Source organism: Eublepharis macularius, chromosome 1, assembly GCF_028583425.1.
Source record: "Eublepharis macularius isolate TG4126 chromosome 1, MPM_Emac_v1.0, whole genome shotgun sequence".
Taxonomy (NCBI): domain Eukaryota; kingdom Metazoa; phylum Chordata; class Lepidosauria; order Squamata; family Eublepharidae; genus Eublepharis; species Eublepharis macularius.
In genome coordinates, this window is record NC_072790.1 from 236,289,065 (window position 1) to 236,315,503 (window position 26,439).

Here is a 26,439-nt window from a genome sequence, read left to right on the forward strand (position 1 = left end):
GAGACCCCCACGAAACCGAATGCCAAGTTCCCATTGGCTCGGGGTTTCTGCAGAGCCGGCACCCTGCCCGGGCTGGCTGTGTTCTTAAACCAAGGGTGCCACCCTCCAGGTCATCCTTGAGATAGGAGCTGCAGTCCCCACTGCCAGTTCTTCCCCTTCATGTGGCTAGGAACTGTACAGTAACCCACAGCCATGGGATCCCAAGGCAGCTCGGGGCGGGAGAGCGTCTTTCTGCTTGCAGTGCTGGTATCAACAATGGGTAAGTGCTTCCCATGGAGGCGGGAGGTGGGCAAGAGCGAACAGCCAGCGTGAACATGAGAAAGACCCAAAGGTTCTACCGAACCCAGTATTCTGTTTCCAGCGAGGTGGCCTGCAAGAAGCTTACAGAAAGCCTAGCAAATAGGGGATAGAATTAACAGATCTCCCCTCTGCCTTGACATCCCGCTCAATAGCTCTGATCATTTTAACAGCTGTCTATGGGATGTCACATTTTCTCACCAAGGGTCCCGCATCCCGTCTCCAGCAGTGGTCAACCAAATCTCTCTGGGATGTTCTACAGGCTGAGCATGAAGACCTGTCTTTTGCATGTCTAAAACCTTGGGGTATACTGCCTCTGAACATGGAGGTTCCATTTCACTATCGTGACGCGTAGCCATCCATCGATTTCTCCTTTTCAACTTTCTTTTGGTCAAATCAGGTTTTTGTTTTTGAAAGGAATCCAGAATATAATTTATTGGGAAATTTGGCAGACCTGTATTTGAATCCCACTTCGTCTGACTCTGAAGTCTGAGTCGTCTTAAGGGGATGAATCTATCTACTGCATTTTTAGTCCATCCGTCCTCCGAGCTTCAGGTGGCAAACGTGGCTTTCATTCCCACATTTTATTCCCACAACAACCCTGTGAAGTAGGTTAGGCTGAGAAAGAGTGAGTGGCCCAATGTCAGCCAGCAGGCTCCAGGCCAGAGTTGGATTTGAACTCGGGTTTCCCCAGTTTTAGTCTGCAACTTGTACCACACTGCATCTCTTAAGGGTCTCGTCAGCTGGCTGAATCAAAAGTCTTGCTGGTTCAGAATTTGGTTTCCATTAGGCCAGTTATATAAAAAACTCCCAGCTGGCTATGACGATTCTGATTATCCTTTGCAACTTGTATTCAGAGGTAGACTCTCTCTGAACTTTGAAGTTTCACCATTAGTTATACATACATTTCATGAATCCATTTCTACTAATATTATTTGTGCTATATCTCTGTATCTGGCATTTTGTTCTCAGCATTTTGTATTTTCTGTACATAGACAGCCCATTTAGCTCTTACGTTGAATTGCTGTTGGCAGACCATTTTCTATGACATTCTTTTTTAAAGCCGTCTAAATTCATGACCACATGCCAACATCATGTGGCAGAGAGTTCCACAAAGAATCGATCAGACATGCGAAGAAGTACCTGAGCGCTATGGCATGATGTCACTTGTTTATCCCCATGTGTGGAATGCATTGAGACTGCACCTGGGCCAAGGGAAGGGCTCATCAATAGATAGATTGGTGTAGGGGAAAGGAATGAAAGTTGGTGGTAACAAGGAAGGGGGGGTGGCTCAGTGGAAGAGCACATGCTTTGCATGCAGCGAGTCCCAAGTTCAATTCCTGGCATCTCCTGTTAGCGGGTCTTAGGTAGCCAGCATTAAGAAAGACCTTTGCCTGAAATCCACTGTCAGAGTTTCAAACTGCATGGAGCTTTAGCCTTAAAGGTATAGTTTAAACCTAATTTTTTAAAAAACTATACATTAGTAAAATAATTCTCAAATGTGTTTGTTTGCCTTTTTGGGCTGGACCCCACAAATCTGTCCCACCTTCAGTGGCACCTCCCCCCCAATGCCAAAAGACTTCCATTGGCACAAGAGGTTTTTCCACCAGCAGAAGAAGAGGTTCTTCCACCAGGCCCTGTTAGTGGAGTAGATCCGTGGGATCCAAGCCTCTATGCCCACAGGGAGACTTGAACCTTTGCTTCAGGGCCTCTGTCTTTCTTAAGTTTGAGCCAGGTTGAAGAAAGACCATAAATACACCTCGAACAGAATTTGAGTGCCTTCTAGATGCTGAGAATTATATAAGGAAAGGAATGATCTCAAAAATTTACAACCTTCTTTTATCTCATAATACACCGGACAAATACAGTTATCAAGCTAAGTGGCATAATGATTGTAATGAAGGAATACCAATAGATAGCTGGTCATCAAAATTAACTCCAAAACCATAATAACAAAAGCACAAAGTTATAAAATCATAAATAGGTGGTATTTAACACCCAAGAAGATTTCATTGATTTATTCTTCCTCATCACCTCTCTGTTGGAAGGGATGTAAAGAAGAGGGAACCTATGCCCACTGTTGGTGGGGCTGCCCCCCTATTGAAAAATTCTGGACAGAAACATTACAAATCATTAGTGAGATAACAGGGTATGATATTCCATTATCACTGAAAATCATCTTTTTAGGATTGCGGGAGCAATCGACAATTCCAAATATTAGAAGGGACCTTATTAACTCGCTATTAGTAGCAGCCAAAAACACTATAGCGACTAAATGGAAAGATAGAACACCACCAAATATAGAACTATGGATGACAAAAGTTTGGAACCGTTTGATTATGGAGAAAATCACGGACAATCTATACCATATAGAACACTGCCTTTCGGAAATGGATTTCGGGGAAAAATGGTTCCCTTTCTATGAATACATGGAATCAAAGTCATTACAACCTGCTTCTTCTATTACTCTTTGATGTATTAATTTTTAAAAGTAGTTGAGTTATATTGTTGAAGTTAATATGCTTTGTTATGAATGTCATAATTGACTTAGTTTTTGGTTTTTGTTGTTGTTCATGTTATAAAATTAAATAAAAAGAAAAATGGGGGGAGGGGGGAGTTTAAGCCAGGTTGGTTGCTTGGCATGCAAATAGACCTGAGGTGAGGATCAGACTCACGGCTTCTAAAGATGCAAAGGCACTGAAGATTTCCTCCACTAAGACAGATATGACCTGATGAAGCTCTCTGTTATTTTAAATACATATTTATTGAATGGTTCAGATATGAAGAGTAAGAAAAACATTAACTGGGACATGAAGAATTAATAAATGCACACACACACCTAAACTGAATGTGAGCATAAAACAGAAGTGAGATATAGAAAAGAAAATTATCCCAGTAATGACAGTAAAAAGCACCTTTTTACCATTTCAAAGGTAACAAATTGATTCCATCTCAACTGCAAAGTGCATTTGAACAAAGAAAAAAGTCTATTTATGTTACTCTCGGATCCCATCTGGTGTTTTTTTGAGAATTAATAGAAGACGGTGAAAGGCATATCAGGTTTTTAGGAAAGAGTGTTTTTCTTACCCTGTGAACTGCTTCGATGGAGAATTTATGCCCACCTGTAATCCTACGGGTATTGTTTATTCATCTGGAGAAATCTTTACAGCAAATAGTAAGCTAAATGAAGACTTCTTGTGCAGATTTGCTTCCCATGGCCTTTGTTAGGTGGCAAACATCAAGTCTCTAATTTTGGCTGGGGGGGGAACTGTCCTGTTTTTTTAGCAATCTCTGTCTTGAGTTCTGCATATGAGCTGCCTGGGAGCCCCTTAATCATTTTAAGATCGTCTTCACGCATCTTTTTTTTCCAAGGGAGAAAGGAGCATTTTAGATTCTCTGGGTGTGCTGAATTTCAGAGGCACAGATAAAGGAACGCTCTTTAGCTGCTAAGACATCATTTCAAGGGAGACGTGTTCAAATGCTTCCCTTTTAGACATTCCTAATGGTAAGAGTGGGCCACAGATACTTCATCTCTCTTGCAAATGTAGTGATGACATTAATTCATTGTGGGGTGCAACTTTCGCATCCCCTGTTTTGTGGCAGAGATGTGCAAATATCCAATATGAAGATGTCCTAGGGAAGTGGGGAGCTTTGAGTAGGGCTGTCAACCTCCAGGTGGTGGCTGGAGATCTCCCAGAATTACAGCAGATCTCCAGGCCATAGAGAGTACTTCCCCTGGAAAAAAATGGCTGTTTTGGATGGTGATAACGATGGCATTATACTCCACTGAAGTCCCTCTCATCCCCCGCCCCCACTTTACAGGCTCCACCCTTGAAATCTCTAGGAATTCCCCAACCTGGAGCTGGCAATGCTAGTTATGCATGTTTCAATTTTCAACTTTCTTCTAAGTGGTGTAAATGTATCCTTACAAGGTTGGTGCCTGTAAGCAATGCCCTTGTGTGCATGTCTGACTGTATAAATGTAATTTTCCCCATCTTTCTTCCAAGGAGCTCTAAGAAGTGTACGTAGTTCTCTGCTTTATCCCCACAACACCCTTGTGAGGTAGGTTAGGCCCAAGAGCACCCAATGATCTTCATCGTCATGGAGCAGTGACCTCCCAGATCCTAGTCTGACACAGTCACCAGTACATCAGGCTTGTTCTCTGCTTTTGTATAAATATATAATAGCTTGTCTCTTTACCGAAGAGGAGCAGCCAGAGATGGGTGGGGTTGGTTGCTAAATGGGCGTGGTTTAAGAGGAGGGGCGTGGCTACAAAGTCAAAGACTACAGTTGCTATAAAAAAACCTGTCCATGTCTTCTGGCATCACAGAAGGCACTGTTGGTTTTCCAGATCACAATGTGCAAATGTCCTTAATTTTTCATATTATTCTTATTATTTTCAAAGCAATTAGTACAGTGTGTTGCAGAGTGGTTGTAGTAACAGACTGGGATCTGGGTTACCCAGTTCGAATCCCCACTTCTCCAACTTGAAGGTCACTGGACCAGTCAATCTCTCTCTCTCTCTCTGCTCCAACTACTTTACAGGGTTGTTGTGAGGATAAAAATGGAAAAGAGAATATCTGTATATACCACCTTGCTTGGAAGAAGAGCAAGCTAACAATGTACTAGAATATAACAGCATCTAAATGATTAAATCTGGAATGTGATGAACAAGGCACATTGCTGCAAATGTACGTCATGTCCTAAAATATATATCCCAGATGTAGAATCAGGCATTTTAACGATCTGATTTTACGATGAAATTTATTGTGCGTTTTAAAAGCAAGCTTGTTACAAAGTGCCCTGACGATATAGATAGGTACTCGCCAAAAATTATAGTCACCAAGTTGTTAAAATTGGTTGAATTTATGCTTTTTGGGCCTGTTTGTCAATATTTGTACATTATATGTACTGTACCCAATTAGATACATTGAGAAAGTTCAGAGCCAGACATCGACAGATTAACTTCAGGAGGTCATTTATAAACCAGAAAGTAGGATTGCTACATTTCCTTGTCAGTAAAAAAAAATTAATTGCCAGTGGATTCCAGAGTGACAAGAAGACTAAGTACAAAGTGTGTGATTAGTGTACGGAACTCACTGCCGCAAGATACAAGGATGACCTTAGATGGCTAATAGGACCACCAATGACTACTATCTATCAATCATATTTTTATTTTGCTCATCCTTCAAGCTCAGGACAACCTCCACAATTCTCTCCTCCATTTTATCTTCACAAAAATTTTGTAAACGGAGAGAGAATGAACAGCTCAAGGTCACCGCATGAGCTTCATGACCAGGGCTTTTTTTCAGCAGGAATGCGGTGGAATGGAGTTCCAGCACCTCTTGAAAATGGTCACATGGCTGGTGGCCCCACCTCCTGAGATTGCCCTCGAAGGGCAATCGAAACTCCCCTCTGTCTGGAGATCAGGGGGCGGGGCCACCGGCCATGTGACCATTTTCGCCGAGTGCAATTTAAACTTTAAAAAACTCCCCCCTTGTTCCAGCAGACCCAAGTGATGCCATTGTGCAGTCATGAGTTTCACCACTGAGTTCCACCACCTCTTTTCCCAGAAAAAAAGCCCTGATCATGACTAAATGAAGACTGGAAGTCAGGAGGACTCACCTGTCCTTGTCTAATGGTGTAAGCCCTTCACTTTAATTCAGATGGAACATCTGTCAGCCAGATGCAGAGAACGAGTGAGGGAAATGACTGACAGATCTGGCATGTGAGCATCCCAGATGCCAGTTCTGACAGATTCGGGGAAGCGGACAGCTTTGCCAATGGTTATTAGGCATGGAAATATAATGGAACTTCCACAAACAGAGGCAGTATATCTCTGAATACTAGATGTTGGGGCAAGCAACAAAAGAAAGCCAACATCTTTATGCTGGACAGAAAGCTTCTGTGTGACTGATAAAAGGATCCTCCATTTGTGGGGGCTGAATTACACATAATCGGAACTCCTCCTGATGTTTATTTTAACATTATAAAACAGCTGCAGGCTCGGGTGTTTGGACTGCATTGTGGAAAGGAGGGAGATAAGTCTTTCAGTTTTTTCCCCAAATAGAAATCTCTGGCTTCCTCCCTAGCTGATATTAGCTGCAGTATAGAAAAAGGGCAGGTACAGTTATGGGGTACTTGCCTTTCTCTCCACAGGGCCTGGAAGCAGCTGGGGGGGGGTGCTATTTCTCTGGGGGAAACAAACAACATGAATAAATCCTCAGCACAAAGTGGAATACTCGGCTAGCTGCTTCTTAAATATTGCGAGATCTGATTGAGGCTCTGCCACGTAATGTGTAATTTGGATTTGAGTACCGGAGGTTTCAGACTAACCAAGAGCCTGTTGTCTCCATGGCAACTTGTGGGCCTCCGTGGCCAGGTGATGACTGGCCATTGACAGAAACAGAAGGCTGGAGTAAGATGGGCCCTTAGTCAGTTCTTGGAAGATAGAACGAAATGGCTCTTAGCCATGACAGTTCAATAGAACCTCCATGAATAGGGGCACTGTATCTTTAACTACCAATAGTTGGCGTCTAACCACAAGGGAATACAGTTGTCCCATGGCATCCTTGTGGGCTTGCTGGAGACATCTGGTTTGCCACTTGTGAGAAACAGGATGCTAGACTAGAAGGGCCTTTGCCTTGATCCCTTGGCAATTCTAGACACATTCTTGTGTCCATGAGGAAACTTAACATGATTTTAAGCCAGTCTGTACATCCATGAGGGCTGGAAATCTGACACGCTTTTAAGCCAGTCTTTACGTTCTATCCACAAGGGATAGAAACTTGCCACACTTTTAAGCCAGTCTCTTTGAAGGCATAGAAACCTGACACAGTTTTAAGCCCTTCTTTACATCCATGAGGGATAGAAACTGGACACCTAAGTTAGTGTATGCGTCCATGAGGGGCAGACATTTCTTCTCCTTTTGTTCAGGTGTCATTTCTCAGGAGGCTGAATGCCACGCCCAATACCTACTTTTGCACTTCCCTGTGAAATAACCAGTGTCCATCCTTTTGCTAGTACAAATCAGCTCCCAATACCTGGAGGTTGATCTAGTAAAGCCTTACAAAAAGAAATGTGGCAGTTTGCACTGTAAAAAATTTTTGTTTGCTGTGAGCCAGTCTGAGGGGACTGTCTCAGGTGGCAGGTTTTCAAGGCATGGCCTTCTGTCAGGAGAAGGCTTCTCCTGTTGAAAGAACCTCCTGCCCTGTGTCATGAATGCTAATTTTGCCAGAGGAAAGCGTATCTGTTGGTGGATGCAACCCTATACAGTTTGACTCACACAACTTGTGCCCTTCTGAGAGGTTGGCAGCCCACGAAAGGCCAGATGCAACCTCTTCTATCTAGAGGGGCTGTCAAGCACTCGGCGGACCTCAAGATACGCCAGCTATTGTCCAGCTCGGGAGATCATACGCTCCTCTGGCAGGTGATGACTTCCAACACCAGGCATGCCGAGTAGGAAAAGAGCAGGAGTGAAATCCCCCACTCAGGGAAATTGCCAGCATGGTGGAATTTGCACTCGGAGGTGGAACAAAAGGCTGGGATTGTCTGGCGCACAATGCGTCCCTTTGATGCCGAAGGTTCTGGGAAACTCAGCAATGTTCCATGGACATTTGAAGGGTGTTGGTGGAGCGCAGCTAGCTTCTGCCGAAGGGGCCTCCCACGCTGCGAATGGATGGATGAGAGGGCGGAGGAGCACAACAAAGTCTCACAGAGCCAGCACAGTGAGCCATTCGCAAGAGCCAAGACCTTGTATGTTCTTCCGTTAGAACAATGCGGTTCTGTACACCTCCACTTTGTGTTGTAGGTTTGCATAGCCTCAGTTTCAAGACTAGACTGAACACACGGAGTGGGCATTTTTCAAGGCATCTTATTTCTCCCATGTCCCCTGGAGAGTTCCATGTACAGGAGCAATCTACCTCTGAATCCCAGATGGTGGGGACAAGCAACATGCCCCGCTTGTGAGTCCAGAGACAGTTGGCTGATCACTGCTGGAAGGAAGAGGCTAGGCTGGGCGGACCTTTGCTTTTATTTATTTATTGAGATAGGTTAACCTTTCTTTTCTTCCTAATGAAGACCCCAAGTGGCACGCAACATCTTTATTTTTTATTTTATTTATTTATTATTGGACTTTTATTCCACCCTCCCTGCAAGCGGGCTCAGGGCAGATCACATCATTTAAAAACACAATAAAAACAGAATTTCATATAATTATACACAACATTAAAACACGATAACAATTCTAAATCTGGTTGATTAACGATATTACTATAGTCTCCAAAATGGCAGCCATTCCTGCTCAGCTCTTTATTTGGTGTTACTTTAAGTGTGATAGGCAGCAGGCAATTAAAACAGGGTGGTGAACAGATGTACTGGGGCTTTAACCATCCACTTCCTCCTCCTACCAGGCCAGTGGTGGCCTGGCTCAGCCTCAACCATATGCCTGGCGGAACATCTCTGTCTTCCAAGCCTGGTGGAAGGATAGCAGATCCTGCGGAGCTCTAGTTCCAGTGGTCAGAGAATTCCACCAGGTCGGAACCATCCCTGTGAAGTAGGACAGGTTGAGAGAGAATGACTGGTCCCAGGACACTCAGCAAACTTCCATGGCAGAGCAGAGATTCAAACCGGGGTCTCTCAGACCCCAGTGCTACACCACACTGGATCTCCAATGGGGCTCTTTTTGCATTAAGGGAACAGTTATTTATTTTGCGAGGTTATTTCAGACCTGGTACGTGACTGGAAGATGTAAAAAAAAGAGAGAACATTAACAATGGCTTTCTATTAGAACAAGGAGTAGTTATTTTAATTTAGGAGAGCACAATTTAATTTACATTTTAATTTGTGCCTTTCGCCGGCTGTGCCGATGGCTTGGCTTTTATTGCAGCTTTATCATCCGTTAGTTTATTTCAAATATTAATTGGTTATATTTCTATTGCACGAGTGCTGATTGGATGCGAACTGTCAGCATTCAGCAATGCCACTTCCTCAGATGCCCCCCGATCATTCACTGGGCCCATCTCTGATAGCTGCCTTGAACACCCTTTTGGATAGATATTTTAAAACAGATTTCGAAAATCCAAAACAGTAATAAGGCAAATATGTTGAAGTGAACTGACTGATCAGATTACAAAAGCTGGTATTCAGTGCCTCTGAAAATGAAAGCACAAGATACAGAAATAGATTGGGGTCCAGGAATAGGAATAGATTAGGATTGATGTGGCCAGCCTTATAATGTATTACATTTGCTCTCTCTCTCTCTTTGTATCACATTCTTTGCTCTGTTAAAATATGCCTTGCTAATATCATTCCTGTTAACAGCTGGCCACAACCAAATGTGATGACACCAAAGCTTATAATCCATGTTCTGTTTTGATAAGAGTGTTGAATCAGGACATAGGAATTTTCTCGCTCTACAGATGCTGACTTTCTGCCATTCACACCCATTATATCAAGTTAATTACAATATGTATTATAGCTAGTTTCCTGACACTCTGATTTGCAATACCCCGCCCATCCTCTCTCTAGATTATAAAGACTCCTATCTTTTTTCACTCCTTGTATCTGACGAAGGGAGCTTTGACCCTCAACAGCTCATACCATAGAAATCTAAGTGCAACTGGACTTCAGTCTTGCAGAATGCAGAAGTCCTAAGGAGCAGAAGGTTACTGATAAAGCAAACAGTCAGTTTGGTCAGATAAACAAGAACGGAAGACTGCGAGTTAATTTACGGCTCATGATATAGAGGGTTGAGAAAGTTATCTCTGCCATATACAAGCTGTTTTTCAAAGATCTTTTGTCAGCAAAAAGTATACAATGTGTGCCGAAATTGCTTACAGATACTTCAGCATCTTCCCAGCTAATCCAGTTTGGTTTAAAGATGCTGGATCACAGCTGTGTATCTTATAGCCCTGTTACTCTGTCCATGCTTTTATTTTCCTGAATAAATGTCTTTTCACAGATCACAATTTCCAGGTTCCTGCATTTAAAAATGCCACTGCAGGACGGAGAGATATAATCACTTAAAATAAATAAACAGCCATTGATAGAGTTCCCCTCATCCATAAACATATCTAATTTAAAACTCTGAATTAGCAGATAGCACATGGAGAATGGTTATGCTCTAGAGAGCCTTTTTTTAAAAAAAAGGTTAGGACTATAGTGCCCTGACCTGGATAGCCTAGGTAAGCCTGCTCTCGTTGGATCTCAGAAGCTAAGCAGGGTCGACTTTGGTTAGATCTTGGATGGGAGACCTCCAATGAAGACAAGGGTTGCAGCGGCAGGCAATGGCAAACTACCTCTTGCCAAGAAAACCCCATTAGGGGGTCATCATAAATCAGTTATAACTTGAGGGCACTATACACACACACAGCTGTAGCAGAATGGAACAACCGGGAAAGGAGCTTTATAATGAAACAGGATTAATAGCCTACTGCAATTGCAAATATTATCTGCTTTTACTGCATTGTCTTTACCCTCTAATCTGTACTTTTCATAGCATATCAACCGTGGGTAGTTTGTGATTCACATCGCTCTCTAATTCTGCCATCCTAGTCCTATTGTATTGTTCCCTGGTTGTCTTAAGCCAATGCCGTCTGATTACACTGCTTTATACTCTGTAATCCACCTTACCGAGAAAGGCTATTTTTTTTGGCAGTGAATTCTATAGGACAGTTATGTGCCACGTGATGAACGCAGCCGTGGGTTTTTAGCTCAGGATACAGATCCCTGAAGTGCTGGAATGGATAACCTTTTGTGCCCTCTCTTTCTCTCTTTTGCAGTGCTAACTCCGACTTTAGCCATTCACGTTTACACGGACCGGGAGATCCACGGCACGGTGGGATCCAAAGTCACGCTCTCCTGCACCTTTTGGTCGAGGGAATGGATCTCTGACGACATTTCCATCACTTGGCACTTTCAGCCGGAATATAGCAGAGACAGCATTTCAGTAAGAGGTTTTCCTCCTTCCACAATAGGGATCTTCGTGCCCGCAGTGTCTGCGCAGAACACGCCAACACTTACTGTGCCACTCAGGGGGCTTTGCAATAAACAAGATTACTGTGGCACACTTTGCCTGTCAATAGGATTGTTTCGAGTAAATAACGATGTTGCGCATTTGCAGGTACAAAGGTACATGCCGTTTCAAGATCATATGTGCCATATGTGGAGACTCAGCTGGCTTGACTTGGCTTGAATGCCAGTGTGGTGTAGGAAGCAAATTGGGTGACTTTGGGACGTGTCATTCTCTCACTGCCCTGCACGATTCAGGCAGGCTGGGTCTAGGCTCCTCTGGAGTAAGGCTCCAGACTTACTTGATTCATTGGCTGGCATGCTGGCTTGGAGCCCAGCGGACTAGTTGACCCAGCAATGCAGACTTCTTAAGCCTCAGCCGAACAGGATGGGAGTTGAACTGGCTCAGTTGCACTTGTGGGCAGTCTTGGAGGCTCCTGAGACTTCGCTGTGCTTTGGTCAGTATCATGCAAAGAAGTACTCTTCAATAGGGATTCCATTCGCCCAGTGAGGGCAGGGCAGCCCCCACTCCCAGCCTCCATGCCTCAGCCACCCTTACCTGGCTGGTGGGGGGAAAGGTGCGGGGAATGGGTCTGGGAGCCCCCGCAGCATGCTCCCATGAGCTCTGTAGCATTTCCTTGTCATGCTGGGAATGATGCCATTCCCAGCATGAAGGAAGCAAAGGACCCCGTGTAGGGCTGATTTTTGGACATCATTCCAGGCGTGAGAAGGACGTGCTCTGGAGCACGTGTGCTGTGCAAGCACGCGAAGTAAGTCCTCCTGAGGCATGCCCTCCCCAAACCTTTCCATCTCCCAATGTGAGCTCCAGCGGACGGACCTGGCAACCCTACTCCTCCAAGACCCCTGCTCTGGATCCAGGCTGGGTTTGCGCACTGCCAGGCTGGCACTTTGCCTTCGTTGCACTACCCCAGCCCAGGCCTTCCACTGACCCCGCTCTTGTAGCCTGGGAGCAGGTCCTGAGGGGTTATGGGCCCAGGTTCATGTCCTGCCTGGCAGAGGCTTCCTGGCTGTCTCAGAGGCTGGTCAGGCAAGAGGCTGGTCAGGCAAGGTCTTCCTTGCAGGGAGGCTGGTCAGACAAGGTCTTCCTCGCAGGGAGGCCTCTGGAACTGCTGGAACGTGGTCAGCAGGTGCCTCTGCAGTGCCAGGCCCTTCCTCACCCTGTTGGCCCTCCTGCCCCCCCCCCCAGCCTTGGCTCCTCAGTATGGTTGCCAGGTGTCCAGTTTTCCACAGACAGTCCATTTTTTTCTCGGACTGTCTGGGGAAAATAGGATTAAAATTCCAGTAATTTTGTGTTTGGGGGAGGAGTGGCTGGCCTATGCCATCCACAAGCCACCTGCAGTGCCAGCAGGCCTTCCCGCACCTCCTCTGCCCCCTCCCCGTTTCCTGCACTGGAAGAGTAGCCCGCTTGCCCAGCCTCCTGCACAACAGGGAAGTAGCCAGCCCACTCACCCACCTGGCCTCTTCCTGCGAACTGGGAAAGTGCCCGGCTCACTCGCCTGCCCGGCTTCCTGAGTGCCAGGGGAGCGGCTGGCCAGCCCACTCAGATTCCAGAGTGCTGGGAGAGTGCCCAGCGATGGTATCACCTCTGGAAGCCTGGGAGCACACACGTGCAAAGCACGCATGAAGTACAGTAGTCCAGTATTTGGGGATATGCCATCTGGCAAGCCTACTCCTCAGGCTCTTCATCTCATCCTCCGAGTCAGAGTCTAGCAGGGATACCAGGTCCCCTTACCCTCCTGGCGGGGGCAGGGGAACCTGGCGCTCATCTTCCTTAGTCTTCTCACACACGCAAAGCATGGGAGCACTCTTGGAGTGGCACTATGACATCGCTTCTGGGAAGTGACATCATCACGCAGGGCCCTGGAGTACTCTCTCACGCTTTGCAGTGAGTTGATTTGGGCCCCAAACAGGACTGATTTGGCCCATTTGGGGCCCTAATAATTCCGCTGCACACATGCATTCTATATTGTGACCCCCCCACCTTATGGAATGACCTGCCCGAAGATGTTAGGATAGCTCCCAGTCTCCTGGCTTTCCACAAACTATGCAAAGCCAAATTATTCAGGAGGGCTTTCTTACACAGGCAATAGGGCTGTGTTGTAAGGATATGGTTTAAAGAGATGCGTTGATAAAGAAATAGGGACTGTAGACTATACTACTGTGCACTGTTTGTTTCTGTCGTTTATTATGTCATATCAGATTGCTTATGTTTTGTTTCAACATTGTTCAACAATCAACAGCTGGGACATTGCATTGTTCATTGAATGGCCCAGCTGTTGGATTTACACAGTGAGTCTGAGTGAGAAAGGCTGAGTACAAATAATGTCAATAAAAATAAATTACAACTGATCTCCAGGCTTCAGAGATCAGTTCCCCAGGAGAAGACAGCATTTTTGGAGAGTGGAGTGTCTGGTCTACCACAGAGATCTCATCTCTGCTGAGCTCCCTCCTCAAACTCCATGGCCCCCCCAAACTCTAGGAATTTACCAAGATGCAGGCGGCCACCCTAGATAGGGGTATAAATGTAATAAATGAAGTGTCAGCAGCCGCTAGGAACTGTTTGGGGAGGGGAGTATTACAACAATGCCAATTGTTTATCTGCAGTCTTCCACCCTCCCTCTTTCTCACACAAGAGCTCAGAGTGGCTTATCTGCTTCCCGGCTGTATAAAGCAGACCTTTAACAGTAGACCGGGAACATGGGCCTTAAGGCGTTATCTTGCAGAGTTTATTTATTTATTCCCCACCTGGAACGCTATGTGGCTTACAACATTATTCTCCTCTCCTCTATTTTATCCTCTCAACAACAATCCTGTGAGGTAGGCTAGGCTGACAGAGACTGATGGCCCAAGGTCGCCCAGTGATCTTCTGTAGCAAGGTCGGGATTCAAATCTGGGTCTACCAGAACCTAATCCGACACTTTAATCAATACGCCATGCCAGCTCTCATACACCATGGCTGGCTCTGTCTGTACTGTGGATATTCTCTCAGTGGGTTCCAAAGCTTTGGCCTTCAATAAACCCTTTTGAATATTTTTACTTTTGAACCTTGGATAAGGCAGGAAGACTTGAGTTCTTATGAAACTGGGGGTGCATGCCTAGTTAGGAGATCACCCAGAAACCCTGCCCAGGCCCACTGAGTTCCATGTTGGGAGAAAAGCAGGATAACTACGTAATTAAATAAATAAAAATACATTGCTCCCTTTATTTGCAAAGAAAAATGGTGTGTCACAAAGAGGAGAAGTTTAGGTATCCTGTCCCACTGGACCTTATGCAATTTGAGAACTAAAAGACCGCTAGAATTCTGCTGTATTGCAGATTGGTCATGAAAGACAAGCTGTTGTACAGGGAAAACTTATCCACCGCACCATTACCGATCCTCTCAAACCCCCACAGGCCATGAAGAGTTGTCCAAAATCATTGCTCTTGATTGATCTGCTCTGCAGGGTCTTTAGTAGTGAGAGTTGTTCACATCTGTTCCCTCTGACTTCTTTCTCTCTCACCCCACCACAGATATTTCACTATGCCAAAGGTCAACCTTACATAGACAATGTCGGGACCTTCAAGGAACGTATTGAGTGGATTGGGGACCCCAGCTGGAAAGATGGTTCCATTGTCATCCACAACTTGGAGTACACAGACAATGGAACCTTCACCTGTGATGTCAAGAACCCACCCGACATCGTGGGGAAAACGTCTCAAGTCGTTCTCTACGTCTTTGAAAATGGTATCGTTGCATAGCCGAGACATGTTTCCACCTCTCCAAAAGAAAATGTTATGGATAAGTGTGCCAAAAAGAGAACAAGTTTGAAACTATTGTTGTGGGAAACTGAGGGGATTCATAAGAATGTTAATGACGGTATTTCTGAGATAGATAACCCAAGTTTGAATGGCAGGAAATCAGAATAATAGATCTGTGCTTATATACCATTCTTCTTGTGCCCCACTCAGAGCAGTGTTATTATTATTCCCACAATACAGATGGGGAGCCAGGGCTGAGAGGAGTGGCTTACCTAAAGCCAGGGCTTTTTTTCAGCAGGAATGTGGTGGAACGGAGTTCTGGCACCTCTTGAAAATGGTCACATGGCTGGTGGCCCCACCCCCTGATCTCCAGCGGCGTGGAGGGCAATCTAAACTCCCCTCTGTCTGGAGATCAGGGGGCGGGGCCACTGGCCATGTGACCATTTTCACCAAGGGCGATTTAAACTTTAAAAAACAACCCCCTTGTTCCAGCTGACCCAAAGTGACATCATCGTGCGGTCTGAGTTCCACCACTGAGTTCCACCACCTCTATTCCCAGAAAAAAAGCCCTGCCTAAAGCCACCTGCTGAGCTTGTGATAGTAGTCAGATTTGAACCAGCGGAGTACTGATTTGCTACCCAACCATTTAACCACTACGCTACAGCGTAGTCATCATGGGATAAGATGTGGACTACGCCCAGTAATTTATTTTCGTAAAATTCATAAAGCAGACAATAATAAACTTGTAAAATACCAAGATAGTGTTTATGGATTTAAATATCTCACCCTGTGCAGCTAACTATAAGGTTTAAATCTTGTTAAGTCTCACAACTTTCGTGAATTCAGGCACACCCTGCAAAGTTGACCGCCGCTTCAGATTAATCCGAGTAAAAATATAAATCTGATGACTATAGCCATTTTCTCTGAATTTACATGGTCCAAGTCAGTCCTTTTGTATCTTGGAGATTTGGCCTTCATCCTTTTTCTGATGTTCATTCAGTTCCATGCTCCTAGAACATTCTATTTAGCAATAAACATGCTTTCTTCAAAGGGACAAAAAAAAATGGATAGCAGGGAGAAACAGGGCAACACTGAAAACATTCCCCAGATTCTGTCCATCTGATTTCAAACTTCCCTCCATGAAAGGTCATAAAACAGTCAATTGATGAACTCCAGTCCTGATAGACACCAAGATGTTATTGGGACCCCAGGCCTTCTGTCTTATCTACAGTGATCAAATTATCTTGGAGAATTCCCAGGCAGACATTTTTGACCCAAACCCTGACTTGTATCATTTGGCTGATGCCTTGTTTTTAACTTAGAACCTAGAATATTCCATCGCAAAGTGACATCATCGTGCGGTCTGAGTTCCACCACTGTCTTCAGTCACGAACCAAAAATGAACCAAACGAACCAGCCTAAAAGTTTGTGGCAGTTCGTCAGAAATGGGATCTGATGAACCACGGTTTGCGAACCACGAACTGACCTGGTTTGTGCTTAATTTTGGTTTGTATTTCGGTTTGTGCCCATCTCTAGTCTTGTCTACTGTGCCCGACAGCAGCACTCTGGGGGTCTCAGGCACAGGCCTTGTCATCACCACTGCCTGGCCCTCTTTAACTGGAGATGCCAGGATTGAAACTGGGCTCTCCTGTATGCCAAGCCGAGGCTGCACCACTGAGTCATGGCCCAATCTCGGCAAAGGAAGTAATGCCGGATGCTATTCTTGGCCATATTCCACGGGGGCTGTTACAGGACAGATTGATGACATGCAATTAAGGCAACCGCATGTGTGATGCACTATAGCTATTCCTATTTGCCTGGCAAACACAGCAAGTATATTTTTAAAGATAAATCTCCTCCCCAGTGCCAGCAAGCTGGAAGAAAAAATAACAGGAGACTTAAAGGGTTTCAGGCAATGTCTGTGTGGCAGTAACGGATGGAGCGAATGCGAGAAAAGGGGACACCTCCGGGAGAGAATCTCCAGCATGCGCATCTTAACAGAGTCCTTCTTTTTCTTCAGTGCCTGTCAGGTATGGTGTGGTATTGGCAGCCGTCATTGGAGGTGTGCTAGGCCTGGTCCTTGTCATCTTAGTGATCGCCTATCTCATCAGGTATTGCTGGCTGAGAAGACAGGCCACTCTGCAACGGAGACTCAGGTAAAGCACGGGGAGCTGGGCGGGACAGAAGGTGAGAGAGCTCCTACGATGTGTGTGTGTGAGAGAGAGAATCAGTGTGGTATGTTGTAGTGGTTATATGAGGATCTCTGTAACTCAGGTTCAAATACCCACTCTGCCATTTGGGCTCGCACTCTCGCATAACCTACCTCATGGGGCTGCAGCAGGGAAGAATAATATATGAGGTTCCACACCCTATACCTAGGGATCCGGGGTGGCGAGCAAACTCCCAGGGGTTTGCCACCTTGCCCGTTGACCTGCCAGTGGTTGGCAGGAGGCGGCAAGCTCCCAGAGGCTGTTCACCACTGGCAGGCACCTCAGGAATGCGCACTGCACACACGCTCCCCACAGGCATGGCGATGTCATTTCTCGCCACGGGAGCTCTCCTGCGCTTCGATTGGGGCTGATTTGGGCCTCAAATGGGCCAATTTGGCCCAGCATAGAGTGCAGGAGTGCTCCCATGGGCAGTGGTGATGTCATTGCGCAGGCACTGGTGCACATGTGCACAAAGAGCACCTCACTGCCGGCAAGAGGTAAATGCCAGACCCTCCCTCCTGGCAGGAGAATATAGGGACCTGGCAACCCTACCTATACCAGGGGGTCCCAATCTTTTTGGCCTTGTGAGCACCTGTGGAATTCTGAAACAGGCTGGTGAGCACAACCACAAAATGGCTGCCACAAGAGGCACAGCCAACCATAAAATGGCTTCCACAAGAGGTGGGGCCAACCTAATATACATATAAACCTCATATACATACAGAGGAAGCCCAAGTGCAGGGGACAATTTTTAAAATACCCTGGGAAAGAGTGAGAGAGAGAATAAAACAAACACTGTGGTTATTTTAACCTCCACAGCTAGTCAGATCTCTAACGGCCAGTCAGAAGCCCTGCTGGGCAGAGCCCCATCTACCCCCACCCTCTTTTTACAAACACTTGGTGGGCACCAGGAAAGGTGTTTGCGGGCACCATGGTGCCCACTGGTAGCCCATTGGTGAACCCTGCCCTATACCCTCTTGCTTTCTAGAAGCATTCTTCATTTAGAGACTCCTAAATTCCTCCCTGATTTGCAGTTCCCAGGGGTCTTTGCACAGGGATACGTGACTTTTGACTCCAAACCTACCCCTTACGCTGTTTCCTTTCAAGCATTCAAAAGTGCATCCAGGAGGCTGACCAGCTTTTGTCTGCCTTTCATTTTAGTGCTATGGAGAAAGGAAAGCTGAGGCTGGGCAGAGATTCCTCCAAAAGACGCCAGGTGAGTGAGAGGCAGGGCAGGGTCTGCACCAGAAAATATGGGTGGGGGAAGCAGCAGGAATGCAAGCGGCCTATAAATGGGGCAGCCAGATCCTCAAGGGATTCTACAGGAAGTTAGGAGATCAGGAAAGCAACAAGATGGTGATCTAGGGTTGCCAGCCTCCAGGTAGTGGCTGGAGTTCTCCCGGAATTACAACTGGTCTCCAGGCCACAGAGATCAGTTCACCTGGAGAAAATGGCTACTTTGGGGGGTGGACTCTATGGAATTATGCCATGCCAAGGTCCTTTCCCTTCTCAAACCCCACTTTCTCCAGGTTTCACCGCCCAGATCTCCAGGAATTTCCCAACTTGCAGCTGGCAACCGTATGGTGATCCCAGTGGGGCTGGCTCAGGAAAAGATGGGGCAAATTGTAAACTATTGGGCAGATGAGATGGGTGGGGAAACAGAGTGTAGTGTGGTGCTAAGTGCGTCAGACAAAGGTCTCAGTCATCTTGGAGACAGAGAGACTCCATTATAAGTAGAGTTACTATCCCTGCATCACCCTCCATGGACTAGTTTGGCCTGCCCTGGAATGAGTTTCAGAGGAGAATTATAGAATCCCACTGCTGCCTAAAGTTGCCAACCTCCAGGCAATAATAATAATAACAACAACAACAACATTTGAAGTTGTCCTTCAGAACAACTTAATGCCCACTCAGAGCGGTTTACAAAGTGTGTTATTATTATCCCCACAACAATCACCCTGTGAAGTGGGTGGGGCTGAGAGAGCTCTGAGAGAGCTGTGACTAGCCCAAGGTCACCCAGCTGGCTTCAAGTGGAGGAGTGGGGAATCAAACCCGGCTCTCCAGATTATAGTCCCGCCATTCTTAACCACTACACCAAACTGGCAAGTGACCTCCAGACTACAGGAACAATTCCGCAGGAAAAAATGGCAACTTTAGAGGGTGGACTATATGGCATCCCTGCTAAGCTCCCTTTGCTCCTCAAATCCCGCCATCTCCAATGCTTCAAAATCACCAGGAATTTCTCAACCCAGAGCTGGCAATCCTACTGTTGCCTGGTAAACCCAGCTTCTCAGGATAGCCAACCTCCAGATGGGGCCTAAAGATCTCTTGAAATTATAACTGGGTCATTTTCACACTGCTTACCGGCCACGGAACATTGCGCCAAGCTCCCGGAACGGCAGCATCTTCCTGGTGCGAAATCGCTCCAGGAAGATGCTACCGTTCCGGGACCTCGGCGCGATGTTCCATGGCTGGTAAGCAGTGTGAAAACGGACCCTATCTCCAGACTACTGAGATCAGTTCCCTTGGAGAAAACAGCTGCTTTGGAGGGCAGACTCTATGGCAGTATACATTCCTGAGCACCCGCTCCAGGAACTTCCCAACATGACAACCCTACTTCTCATCCAGACAACGATATGCCAAATATGCTTCCGTATAGATTCAACCCGGGCTGTTTCCACACGGCTTACTTTGTTCCGGAAAACAGCGAAATCTCGCGTGAAATCTCATGAGAAGATGCTGTTATTGTGTCTTCTCGCACGATAACAGCGTCTTCTTGCGCGATTTCGTGCGATAACAGCGTCTTCTCGCGCTATTTTGCATGAGATTTTGCTGTTTTCCAGAACGGCCCCTCTCTGTGATTTCCCCTCTGTCCGTTCCATTTTCTGTCGTTACATTTAAACCTCTCTTCTGGGTTGTTCTGTCTCTCCCTGCTAGCCTCCTGTCCTGTACGCGATGCTGGACCACAGCCGTCTCACCAAGTCCGCCAGCGAGAAGAAATCAAAGGGAGGCCTGGGCGACTCTCGCAAAGATAGGAAATAGCGGTTAGCAGGCAGGAAAGGTACCCAGAAGAAGGCGGGCGAGAAGAAGGTCGTCATGACCATCGAGATGGAACTGAAGAAGGACCAGCTCGAGGCGGAAGGCCTCAAGCCCGCAGTCAAGTCCCCCAGCAAGAACAGCCTCAAAAATGCCCTCATGAACATCATCAAAAGCGATTCAGAAAAGTGATTTAGAACGACGGGAATATCCTAGCCCTTCATTTCCTGAGAAGAGGGGCCTGGGATGCTTCCTCCTTCATCTTGTGTTTGTTCTCTGCCTAGCCTGTCTAGTCAGGGGCTGAAGGGATTTTGGTATATTCTTGCCTCAGCCGGCTTGGTCTCCGTCTCTCTTTCTTTCCTAACCGTGACAGAGAGACCTCCAACCTATTACACGTAATGCAAAGCACAGGGTACCTACACACTTAACTCTATTAATAATCCCTAGGACTTTGTATATTTGTGGAAGGAGGTGGCAAATGGAGGTCAGATCATCACTGACATGGAACCAACTTGCCATCTTCCAATATTAGACGCCTCTGTGCCTGCCTGAGAAATTAGGAGACTGCCAGGCCAATGAAAAGACACCATGCTTTGCTAAGGTCAACACTGAGGCCTTGCGTCACTGCTGCCCACAGCCTCTGAGGTGGATTACTGAGGAAACCTGTGTGGTCCCAGTGACGCCAAGGCCGCCACTAGCATCCCTTTTGACATCCTAGCCCTCAAACACTGATAAAAAGACACCCAAACTCTACAAACAAGGTACCTTTTCCTGCACGAACAGCTGTGACAACCTCTTCCGCTCGGTGTTTTCCGAGCACAGGTGTAATTTTTCTTTTCCTTTTTAATCCAAGGACAAAAAACAAACATATATGTTTCTCTGAAATTCAGAAGGATGGTCTAGTTCCCTTCAGTAGATTTCCCGCCAGACCCACAACCCTTGTTTTCCAATATTTTAAGCTCAACAAACGAACATGGGTGAGATGGGATTTATTTTTTCCACTCCATAATATTTTGCTGGCACTTTTACCCTCAGGCACACCACCTCTTTTTGTCCCAAACAAAGCAGTGTTACAATGAGACCTGTGAAATCCATCCATTTGCACTACCAGCTTTCCAGGGAGTTTCGCTTATGGCAAATTTGGAGTTTCCTGATAGAGTGAAACATCTGAGAACTTTCAAGGGAAGGCAGAATGGCAATAAGACCCAAGAAATTTCTCAGTGGAGGGGCTTCACTTCTCTTGGTTGTCTCCAAACTTTGCTCAGAGTGAAATCCTAGAATTTTGGCAGTTTACTTCCTGCTCGCTGAAAACATTTGAAGAATTCGGAGGGGAGCAGAAAGACGGGTTTCCACACATTGCTTTGAAAGTCCATGCAAGTATCGTACCAGACTTCCTCCCACACCACTAATGTTTAGTTTGTTCTCCATCTTCTTCACGGCCCCCTTGAAGGGAATTAAGCCATCTTCAGATAAGCCCTCCCTACAGCAGATATTCAGATAAGCCCTCCCTACAGCGGGTATATCTTATAGCGTGGCTTTCAATCTACAGGAGGGTTACTCATTATTATTATCATTATTATTTTTAATCACTGATATGTTTGTGAACGTCTTCTTCCTCCTCTTCTCCCTGTGACCGAATACCACATGACGTCACATGGTTAACGTCCTGAGGCCTCCGTCTTTAACACTCTCCTCAGTTTTTGTGGTCTCTTCTTCTGCTCTCAGATTAACTCTCATTGCCATTGGCAAAAAGCTCCATGACACACACTACGGGCCAAGCTACAAGTGATGAATGACACTTGAACGGCAAGTGGATCGAGTGAAGGGCAAGTGAACAGTTAGAAATACACTTGCTGTTCAGGTGTCATTTGTCACTTGTAGCTTGGCCCTCAGTGTCATGCCCAATGGCCGCCAAGTGAAAACCTTTTGGAGGGCAAGCATTCCACTAGGCCACACCACACCCATATCATTTGAGCTGTGACTTTACCACAGCCTCCACTGTATTGTATATGAGCTCCCTTCCTATGAATGCACCTCCCAACACACAACAATTGTGCATGGGAGAAGTTTCACAGTGTCAGTCCACAACAGAGTCTAACAAAGAGGTTGGCCTCTGTAGCAATGTACATAGCACACCACACAACACGCTTTCTGTGTAGTATATAATGTTGTCAGTGAGTAGTCTTAGTAGTTTAAACTGCATCTCAGTTATATATGGCTAGTGTACTTCTCCCCCACTTCACCCCACTGCTGCCACCACACACACTTTTTGCCTTGTGCCTTTTCTCAACTTTGTGTACGTTCTTTCAAAAACTGCAGCAACAACCAAAAAAAAAATGACACAATTAAAAAAAAAGTTAATAAAAGACTGACATTTCTATATAGAGTTGTTTTCCTTTCTGTTATAGGATCCTGTCACAAATAAAGTTGGCAACTAAGGGGCCACGGGCAAATTCAAACTCAAATTTAAATTCAAATTTATTATAACGGCACCATGCCAGTATAACATACATCTAAAAACCAACAGGCAGTAATAAAATGGATTAAAAGTATACAGCAAGCTATAAATAGTTAAAATATATGATAGGTACATACATGCAGGCGTGTTAAAATACCCAAGAGGGACTTGCAAAGAGGCTTCATCCATTAGCCAACAGGAAGGAATTTAACCGATCTTTTCGGGACATGTAGCAAGCAGCACAGAATTTGGCAACATTAATGGTAATCGTCTGGGATTCGTCAGATAGCAAACATGTGCTCCATGGTTTCAACTTCCCCTACATCACACTGACAAAATCTCTGAGCCAGAGGGATCCCCTTATACCGATCCTCTGCACTGCGGAAGAGAGTGCTGAGCACCTAGCTAGTATAAAATCTCTCCTGAGGGGCCACGTGCAAAATTCAGCCCCTTGAAGGAATATCACTTGGTTTAAACTAAGAGGCAAAGAGCGACACTTCTGGGCTGGGCTAAAATCCCTAAGAGTCATGAAATTTGGTACATGACCTTGGCCCAGTCATTTTCAGCCTGAGCTACCTCACAGGGTTGCTGTGAAGATATGGCAGGGGGGAGATTCATGGGTGCCTTCATTAGTTCCTTGGAAGAAAGGTAGAATAAAAATGCACTTAATTAAATATTATCCCAAATATGCTCCTTACCGGCAAGTCCCCATCTATATTATATAAGACTGTTACCTCGTTCTGCATGTGGAGTGGAAAGTGCCATAAAGTCATAGCTGACTTATGGTGACCCTTGGTGGGGTTTTCACGGCAAGAGACTAACAGAGGTGGTTTGCCATTGTTTGCCCCTGCAACCCTGGTCTTCCTTGGAGGTCTCCCATCCAATTACTAACCAAGGCCAACCCTGTTTAGCTTCCAAGATCTGACGAGATCAGGCTTACCTGGGCTATAAGGGTCCTTTAAAAATTAAACACAGATTTGCCACATTTTTCTTAATTCCAGGGTTGGTGCCACAGTTTGCCAAAATAAGCAGGACTTTGTCTGGCCAGGGACTGAATGGCAGACCCTCTAGGAAGCATAAATATGTGAGCAGTTAAACAAAAGGGAAACCAGTTTGACCATTATTTAATTGCACTACTTCTCAGATCCCTGAAGTGTTACTGAGAAACGGTATGCAGAAATAAGAAACTGTGGCTGAATCCACACTTACCAGCACTAATAGTGTTAAACAGTCGGAATGATAGCGCCTTCTTGGCGCAATTTCTGACGTCATCGCGCCACGAAGCCGTTCTCGTGGCGCGATGACGTCAGAAATCGCGCCAAGAAGGCGCTATCATTCTGACTATTTAGCACTATGCTGGTAAGTGTGGAGGGGGTTTCACCCCTAGGAGGGGTGAAACTTCTCAGGTGAAGGTTAGCAGCTTCAAGGTAGGGCCTGGAGGTCTGCCCAAATCATAACTGATGTGCAGATTATCAGTTCCTATGGAGGAAATGGCAGCTTTTATGGGATACCATATAGTTTTGGAAAAACTGAAGTCCTGGAATGGCAACAGAGGGTGATTGTCCTAGAACTTCTGCATCTCCTAGGGTATACCATCAAGACTCTATGGTATACCACAGAGACTAGAAGAAACTGATTGACTGTTACTTGAAAAGATAGTAAAGACCAGAGGGCAGTTGGGGATTGAGAGGGAAATGAGACTGCTATTAGCTGGTGCCCCCCTATGGTTCTTCAAAGAGAGATAAATTTTGTTAAATAAAATTTATAAATAAATATAAATATATAAATTTTGTTAAACAAACAAATAAATAGAGCTACTTTACATCACTTCTGGTTTCCCCCGGAAGTGATGTCAGGACGCAACTGAGGTCACAGTCCCCCCGCCATGTCCCTAACCCCAATCCTTCCACCAGTTCCCAGGATCCTAGCAGCCTCTCTGTACACACAGCTGACGAGCCCACTAGACTTAATCCTCAGCCACTCTTACTACAGGAATTAAGCTCTCCTCGCCTCTTTGTCAATGCTGAAGGCAGATCCAATTAGCAGAAGCTAATTAATGCATTTATGGGCATCAGCTAGATGGCATCACAACCCCTTGGAGTGTCCCATTAAGCACATCAATGCATCCGCCCGCTTCTCTTAACTTAGAAGGCAACCAGCGGAAAACAAGCTATCTGGGAATCAGAAACACTCTCCCTTTAGAGAGCGGAAACAGTTCCAGATGCAGTTGCCAATGGTTTGTTACCAGCTCCACTCCTGCACCCTAACAGGTGCAAAGGAAGCAACTCTTCTCCCATCCCTTCATCTTCATATCAGAAAATATATTCACGTCCTAAATATAAGTATGATGGGCTGTTATTAAAAGAACAGGAGCACGGTCAGTAAAAAAGTTGGCAACTCTAGTTCCAACAGGCCTTGAGAGACTAGGCTCTCATCATCCCCAGAGCAACCCTCCATTGCTTGGGAAGACACCAAAGACCTGCATTAGAGACTTACGGTTTAGGGATAAAACAAAGTTGGACTTACCATGGAGGTAACCAACTTCTTCTTTGGCAGGGCTCCTGTGCCTTAACAGGTACATGACAGGCAGGAATTGAGCTGCTGCAATTTTGTTTCACAGGCTTCTCTTTGCTGCCCATCCCTCTACATCTTTCCAAATGAGCCGTGAACAAGGTTGCCAACAGGCCTGGAGAAAAATGTTCAGTGCTTTTAACAGGAATCTGTATAACCTCTTTTTTTCGTTTCTTCGTTTGGGTTCTATGGGGCTAATTTAGGAACCAAACTTGCAACACAAATGTAAGTTAAGAAAAGTTCTTCACACCAAACTTTTCAACGATCAGAACAATACGACGATTATTTTTTTAAACCAAACTTTGTTGCAAACTCATCATTGCAACAAAAGCAGAAACCTGCAGCCAATAATGTCTTTTAACTTCGGTCAAGGAACTGGTTGTCTTTGAAACCACTCAAGGTAAGTGAGGTCCAAGTGCCAGAGGCCTTGGCTACACTCTTGATTATGAAGCAACTGGAACCCAGACTTTTGTCTTCAGCTTGGAAATTCCCGCCCTTATTCAAGATGGTAAGAGCACATAAAATGTTATCAAGCTCCCTAGCGACCAGCCTCTTCCTGGCTCCAGATACTGAGTTAAACCAATTAGCTCATGGGAGTTACATCGGCAATGGGGACATCTTAGGACTTTCCCTCTTTTATTTTTACTTATTTATTTATTGGGTTTATTTTCCACTCTCCCTACAAACGGTAGCCTTTATTAAGGCACGTTGAAGCAGGGATATATGCTTAGGTGTTTATTTATATCCTGTTACTCTTCCCAGTTTACATGTTCTTCCCAGCTTACAATATCATTCTCCCCTAGGGTTGCCAGCCTCCAGGTAGTGGCTGGAGATCTCCCGGAATTACAACTGGTCTCCAGGCCACAGAGATCAGTTCACCTGGAGAAAATGGCTACTTTGGGGGGTGGATTCTATGGAATTATGCCATGCCAAAGTCCTTTCCCTACCCAAACCCCACTTTCTCCAGGTTTCTCCAGGTTTCACCCCCCGGATCTCCAGGAATTTCCCATCTTGGAGCTGGCAACCCTATTCTCCTCCATTTTATCCTTGCATAAATAACCCTGAACAGGAGCAACTGTCCCAAGGTCCCCTAGCAAG

The 26,439-nt window shown here is 45.7% G+C and overlaps 1 protein-coding gene across 1 annotated transcript; it reads left to right on the top strand.

The window, feature by feature from the left end:
- On the top strand, positions 1-22,694 carry MPZ (myelin protein zero). Its single transcript, XM_054979037.1, has 6 exons — positions 1-259; positions 11,079-11,245; positions 14,839-15,052; positions 17,087-17,222; positions 18,438-18,492; positions 20,214-22,694. The coding sequence occupies exons 1-6, from the start codon at positions 193-195 to the stop codon at positions 20,316-20,318; spliced, it is 744 nt and encodes a 247-aa protein (XP_054835012.1). The 5' UTR covers positions 1-192; the 3' UTR covers positions 20,319-22,694.
- Positions 22,695-26,439: the final 3,745 nt, after the last annotated feature.

Excerpts from the sequence above, each read along its gene's own strand:
- MPZ (XM_054979037.1), top strand. The coding sequence starts at position 193 with ATGGGATCCCAAGGCAGCTCGGGGCGGGAGAGCGTCTTTCTGCTTGCA. Across the intron at positions 260-11,078 it reads AGTGCTGGTATCAACAATGG|TGCTAACTCCGACTTTAGCC; the intron begins GTAAGTGCTTCC and ends TCTCTTTTGCAG. Across the intron at positions 17,223-18,437 it reads ACTCTGCAACGGAGACTCAG|TGCTATGGAGAAAGGAAAGC; the intron begins GTAAAGCACGGG and ends CTTTCATTTTAG.